The following is a 7,164-nucleotide window of genomic DNA, read 5'->3' as shown; positions in this document are numbered from 1 at the left end:
CCTTCGGGATGGTCCCGGCTCAGCTTTTCCTCCTTTTCCCTGCTGGGATTCCCGCCGGGAATTGCCAGGCATGGGGGATTCCATCCAGGGATGTGCTCGGAGCCCAGAGATCCCAAAGATCCCACGGGCCTGGGAAGGTTCTGCTGGGATTTCGCTCATTCCCAGTCCCGGGAATTCCCGGGATTTCGCTCATTCCCAGTCGCGGTTCCAGGACCAGGATCCTGAATTCCCGGCCCAATATCCCGAATTCCCAGCTCATTATCCCAAATTCCTGGCCCATTAGCCCAAATTCCCAGCTCAATATCCCAAATTTCTGGCTCATTATCCCAAATTCCTGGCCCATTATCCCAAATTCCCAGTTCAATATCCCAAATTCCTGGTTCATTAGCCCAAATTCCGGCTCCTCTCCTGCCCTTTGTGTCCTTCCCACCAGTTTTCCCAAAGCTTTTCCATGAATTATTTGGGATCCAAATCTTGTCTCTTTCACCCACCCAATCCCAACCCCAAATCCCAAATTTCCCCAAATCCCAAATTTCCTTGATTCCCTTTTTTTTTTTTTTTTTGTGGCTCCAAAGAGGGAAAAACCTGGAAATAAGAAAGGTTCCTAGGGAATTCCATAGATTTATTTATAATATTTACAAATCCCAGGGAAAAAAGGGACTTTTCCCATCAGGACATTCCCAGACCCTCTGGAATTCCTCACAATTCCCAACCCCCCCCTCCTTTATCCTTCCTTTATCTGGATTTTGGGAAAAGCTCCACCCTATGAAACCGGGAATTCCAGGAAAATTTTGGGAATTTGCCACTCAGGCAACCCAAAATTCTGGGAATTTTTCACTCAGGGCATCGAATCCAACCAGGGATTTTGGGAAATTCCCCCCAGGGCATTGATCTCACCTGGAATTCGGGAATTTCCCCTCCAGGGCATCGATCCTACCCAGAATTCTGGGAATTTCTCCCCAGGGCATGGATCCCATCTGGAATTTGGGAATTTCGCCCCCAGGGCATGGATCCCACCCGGAATTCGGGAATTTCCCCCCCAGGACATGAATTCCACCCAGAATTTGGGAATTTCCCCCCAGGGTATGGATCCCACCCAGAATTCTGGGACTTCCTCCCCCAGGGCATGGATCCCATCTGGAATTCCAGGTTTCCCAGGAACACCTCTGGCATTCCCAGCGCTGGGAGCTCCGGGGGGGATTCCTGAGGCTTTCCCGGGAGCTTTTCCCGGATTTTCAGTATCCGGAGGGGCCGGGCGGGGCCGGGAGGCTGAAGAGCAGCGAGGCCTTGGAATTGATGAGGAAGGTGCAGAGCAGGGACAGGAGCAGCACCAGCACCCCCAGGGCCAGCGTCAGCAGCTGCAAAACGGGAATGGGGATTTGGGAATTTAATGGGGATTTGGGACATTGGGATATTGGGTATTGGGGATATTGGGGATTGGGGATCACCCCAGGGATCCCTGGGATGAGGATTTGGGATCTCCAGGGATCCCTGGGATGCAGGAGCAGCACCAGCACCCCCAGGGCCAGCGTCAGCAGCTGCAAAACGGGAATGGGGATTTGGGAATTTAATGGGGATTTGGGACATTGGGATATTGGGGATATTGGGGATTTGGGATCACCCCAGGGTGCCCAGGGATCCCTGGGATGAGGATTTGGGATCTCCAGGGATCCCTGGGATGCAGGAGCAGCACCAGCACCCCCACGGCCAGCGTCAGCAGCTGGAAAACGGGAATGGGGATTTGGGAATTTAATGGGGATTTGGGACATTGGGGATTGGGGATCACCCCAGGGATCCCTGGGATGAGGATTTGGGATCTCCAGGGATCCCTGGGCTGCAGGAGCAGCACCAGGACCCCCAGGGCCAGCGTCAGCAGCTGCAAAACAGGAATGGGGATTTGGGAATTTGGGATATTGGGGATTGGGGACATTGGGAATTTGGGATATTGGGGATTGGGGACATTGGGGATTTGGGATATTGGGGCTTTGGGATCTCCAGGGATTTCTGGGATGAGGATTTGGGATCCCTGTGATGAAGAAGCAGCACCAGCACCCCCAGGGCCAGCGTCAGCAGCTGGAAAATGGGAATGGGGATTTGGGAATTGGGGATTTGGGAATTGGGGATTGGGGACATTGGGGATTGGGGATTTGGGATCACCCCAGGGTGCCCAGGGATCCCTGGGATGAGGATTTGGGATCTCCAGGGATCCCTGGGATGAAGGAGCAGCACCAGCACCCCCACGGCCAGCGTCAGCAGCTGGAAAACGGGAATGGGGATTTGGGAATTGGGGATTGGGGAATTGGGGATTGGGGATACTGGGGATTTGGGACATTGGGGATTGGGGATTGGGGATCAACCCAGGGGGCCCAGGGATCCTTGGGATGAGGATTTGGGATCTCCAGGGATCCCTGGGATGAAGGAGCAGCACCAGCACCCCCAGGGCCAGCGTCAGCAGCTGGAAAATGGGAATTGGGGATTTGGGAAATTGGGGATTGGGGATATTGGGGATTTGGGATATTGGGGATTGGGGATATTGGGGATTTGGGATATTGGGGATTTGGGATCTCCAGGGATTTCTGGGATGAGGATTTGGGATCCCTGGGATGAAGGAGCAGCACCAGCACCCCCAGGGCCAGTGTCAGCAGCTGGAAAACGGGAATGGGGATTTGGGAATTGGGGATTTGGGATAATGGGGATATTGGGGAACTGAGATTTTGGGATTTGGGATTTGGAATATTAGGGATTTGGGAATTGGGATCAACCCAGGCTCCCTCCCTGTCCCCTCAGTGTCCCCATCCCTGTGTCACCTCCCTGTGTCCCCATCCCTGTGTCCCTGTCCCTGTCCCCCAGGTGTCCCCTGTGTCCCCTCCCTGTGTCCCTGTCCCCTGGGTGTCCCTGGATGTCCCCATCCCTGTGTCCCCTGGATGTCCCAGTGTCCCCTTGGTGTCACCATCCGTGTCCCCTCAGTGTCCCTGTCCCCTGGGTGTCCCCTCAGTGTCCCTGTGTTTGTCCCATCCCTGTATCCCCCAGGTGTCCCCTAGACATCCCTTGAGTGTCCCATCCCTGTGTCCCATCAGTGTCCCTGTCCCCTGGCTGTCCCTGGGTGTCACCTCCAGCTCCCTGCTGGCCACCAGGAAGACGCGGGCCCGGACGTCCTTCCAGCGGCTCTCGGTCCAGGTGGAGAATTCCCGCGAGTCCCAGCGGCGCAGCTCGAAGGCCGGGGACAGCGCGGGGGACAGACGGACACCGGAGCGCACGCAGCCGGGAATTCGGGATGTGGAATTCCCATCCAGGGGGCCCTGCACCCACCAGTACTCATAGAGCTGGGAAACGGGAATGACACAGGGAAAAACGGGAATTACACATGGAATTACAGAGGGAAAAATGGGAATGACAGCCGGGGACAGCGCAGGGGACAGATGGATACCGGAGCGCACGCAGCCGGGGATTTGGGACGTGGAATTGGGATCCAGGGGGCCCTGCACCCACCAGTACTCATAGAGCTGGGAATGACACCAGGAAAATGGGAATTACACAGGGAAAAATGGGAATGAGAGCTGGGGAAATGGGAATTAGAGCTGGAAAAAATGGGAATGAGAGCTGGGAAAATGGGAATTACACAGGGAAAAACCCGAATCCCATCCCAAATCCGAGATCACCTCGAGCTGGGCTCTGGGAGCTTTCCTGGGGTTCTGGCCCCAATCCCAATGCCAGGTTTGGGGTCACCTTGGGCAGCGTTCCCGGTGGTTTCCCGGGATTCTGGCCCCGATCCCAATCCCAATCCCAATCCCAATCCCAATCCCCAATCCCAGGTTTGGGGTCACCTCAGGCAGCGTTCCCGGTGGTTTCCCGGGATTCTGGCCCCGATCCCAATCCCAATCCCAATCCCAATCCCCAATCCCGGGTTTGGGGTCACCTCGGGCAGCGTTCCCGGCATTTTCCCGGGATTCTGGCCCTGATCCTGATCCCAATCCCAATCCCCAATCCCCAATCCCGTGTTTGGGGTCACCTCGGGCAGCGTTCCCGGCATTTTCCTGGGGGTCTGGCCCCGATCCCAATCCCAATCCCAATCCCAATCCCAATGCCGGGTTTGGGGTCACCTCGGGCAGCGTTCCCGGCGTTTTCCCGGGATTCTGGCCCCGATCCCAATCCCAATGCCAATCCCCAATCCCAGGTTTGGGGTCACCTCGGGCAGTGTTCCCGGCGTTTTCCCGGGATTCTGGCCCTGATCCCAATCCCAATCCCAATCCCAATGCCAATGCCAGTCCCGGGTTTGGGGTCACCTCGGGCAGCGTTCCCGGCGTTTTCCCGGGATTCTGGCCCCGATCCCAATCCCAATGCCAATCCCAATCCCAGTGCCGGGTTTGGGGTCACCTCGGGCAGCGTTCCCGGCGTTTTCCCGGGATTCTGGCCCTGATCCCAATCCCAATCCCAATCCCAATCCCAATGCCGGGTTTGGGGTCACCTCGGGCAGCGTTCCCGGCGTTTTCCCGGGATTCTGGCCCTGATCCCAATCCCAATCCCAATCCCATTCCCAATCCCAATGCCGGGTTTGGGGTCACCTCGGGCAGCGTTCCCGGCGTTTTCCCGGGATTCTGGCCCTGATCCCAATCCCAATCCTAATCCCAATGCCGGGTTTGGGGTCACCTCGGGCAGCGTTCCCGGCGTTTTCCCGGGATTCTGGCCCTGATCCCAATCCCAATCCCAATCCCATTCCCAATGCCAATGCCGGGTTTGGGGTCACCTCGGGCAGCGTTCCCGGCGTTTTCCCGGGATTCTGGCCCTGATCCCAATCCCAATCCCAATGCCGGGTTTGGGGTCACCTCGGGCAGCGTTCCCGGCGTTTTCCCGGGATTCTGGCCCTGATCCCAATCCCAATCCCAATCCCATTCCCAATCCCAGTGCCGGGTTTGGGGTCACCTCGGGCAGCGTTCCCGGCGTTTTCCCGGGATTCTGGCACTGCTCCCGGCTCAGGTTGACGCTGGCCCCGGTCAGGTTGCCCAGCACCGCCTGCAGCAGCTGCGTGGTGTTGGTGGGGCTGGACACGGCCACGTAGTGCTGCGGGAACGGGCCTGGAAAAACAGCGGGAACGGCGGGATTGGGAACGGGAACAGCGGGAAAAGCAGCGGGATTGGGAACGGGAACAGCAGGAAAAACAGCGGGATTGGGAACGGGAACAGCGGGAAAAACAAACAGCGGGAATGGCAGGATTGGGAACGGGAACAGCAGGAAAAACAAACAGCGGGAATGGCGGGATTGGGAACGGGAACAGCGGGAAAAACAAACAGCGGGAACAGCAGGATTGGGAACGGGAACAGCGGGAAAAACAAACAGCGGGAATGGGAACAGGAACAGCGGGAAAAACAAACAGCGGGAACAGCAGGATTGGGAACGGGAACAGCAGGAAAAACAAACAGCGGGAACGGTGGGATTGGGAACGGGAACAGCGGGAAAAACAGCGGGATTGGGAACGGGAACAGCGGGAAAAACAGCGGGAACGGAGGGATTGGGAACGGGAACAGCGGGAAAAACAGCGGGATTGGGAACGGGAACAGCGGGAAAAACAAACAGCGGGAACAGCAGGATTGGGAACGGGAACAGCGGGAAAAACAAACAGCGGGAATGGCAGGATTGGGAATGGGAACAGCGGGAAAAAATGGGAACAGCGGGAACGGCGGGATTGGGAACGGGAACAGTGGGAAAAAACGGGAACAGCGGGATTGGGAACGGGAACAGTGGGAAAAATGGGAACAGCGGGATTGGGAACGGGAACAGTGGGAAAACCAGCAGGATTGGGAACGGGAACAGCGGGAAAAACAGCGGGAACGGAGGGATTGGGAATGGGAAAAACGGGAACAATGGGATTGGGAATGGGAAAAACGGGATTGGGAATGGGAAAAATGGAAAAAAAAACGGGGAAAACGGGATTGGGAATGGGAACAATGGGAAAAATGGGATTGGGAACGGGAACAACGGGATTGGGAATGGGATCAACGGGATCAGGAATAGGAAAAATGGGAAAAAATGGGAAAAACGGGATCAACTGGATTGGGAACGGGAAAAAACGGGAACAATGGGATTGGGGACGGGAACAACGGGATTGGGAATGGGAAAAGTGGGATTTGGAACAGGAATTCGCACAGGGGAATGGGAAAAACGGTATCGGGAACGGGAACAACGGGATTGGGAACAGGAATTCTGGCTAGGAAATAGGAAAAATGGGATTGGGAACGGGAATTCCAGCTGGGGAATGGGAATTACAGCTAGGAATCCCCACAGGAAAAAGAGGAATTCCAGCTGGGAATCCCAGGAAGAAAATGGGAATCCCAGCTGGAAAAAGAGGAATTTCAGCAGGAAAAAGAGGAATTCCGGCCGGGAATCCCGCAGGAAAAGCGGGATCGGGGTCTCTGCTCACCCAGGATCCCCTTCTGGTCGGGTTTGATCAGGGACTGGAACCAGGAGTTGTTGGAGTTGAGCAGGAATCCGTAGAGCAGCCGCGCAACCTGCGGGAAACCCGGAATTCCCTCAGGGAATTTCCCTGGAATTCCCTCAGGGAAAAGGCACTGCAGGGATGGGAAAAACCCGGAATTCCCTCAGGGAATTTCCCTGGAATTCCCTCAGGGAAAAGGCACTGCAGGGATGGGAAAAACCTGGAATTCCCTCAGGGAATTTCCCTGGAATTCCCTCAGGGAAAAGGCACTGCAGGGATGGGAAAAACCTGGAATTCCCTCAGGGAATTTCCCTGGAATTCCCTCAGGGAAAAGGCACTGCAGGGATGGGAAAAACCTGGAATTCCCTCAGGGAATTTCCCTGGAATTCCCTCAGGGAAAAGGCACTGCAGGGATGGGAAAAACCTGGAATTCCCTCAGGGAATTTCCCTGGAATTCTCTCAGGGAAAAGGCACTGCAGGGATGGGAAAAACCTGGAATTCCCTCAGGGAATTTCCCTGGAATTCCCTCAGGGAAAAGGCACTGCAGGGATGGGAAAAACCTGGAATTCCCTCAGGGATTTTCCCTGGAATTCCCTCAGGGAAAAGGCACTGCAGGGATGGGACAAACCCGGAATTCCCTCAGGGAATTTCCCTGGAATTCTCTCAGGGAAAAGGCACTGCAGGGATGGGAAAAACCCGGAATTCCCTCAGGGAATTTCCCTGGAATTCTCTCA

The 7,164-nt window shown here is 55.9% G+C and overlaps 1 protein-coding gene across 1 annotated transcript in view; it reads right to left on the bottom strand.

Moving 5' to 3' along the window:
* Positions 1–601: 601 nt before the first annotated feature.
* The window catches only part of NCSTN (nicastrin), a 33,063-nt gene continuing 26,500 nt past the window's right edge, over positions 602–7,164 (bottom strand). The window contains 4 exon segments of the mRNA XM_054001341.1: positions 602–1,358; positions 3,111–3,323; positions 4,921–5,072; positions 6,416–6,503. Coding sequence (XP_053857316.1) covers positions 1,236–1,358; positions 3,111–3,323; positions 4,921–5,072; positions 6,416–6,503 — 576 coding nt within the window. The 3' untranslated portion in view covers positions 602–1,235.

Source organism: Vidua macroura, chromosome 29, assembly GCF_024509145.1.
Source record: "Vidua macroura isolate BioBank_ID:100142 chromosome 29, ASM2450914v1, whole genome shotgun sequence".
Lineage (NCBI taxonomy): Eukaryota > Metazoa > Chordata > Aves > Passeriformes > Viduidae > Vidua > Vidua macroura.
Note: the sequence above shows the minus strand (reverse complement) of the source record. Positions and strands in the feature narration are given on the sequence as shown.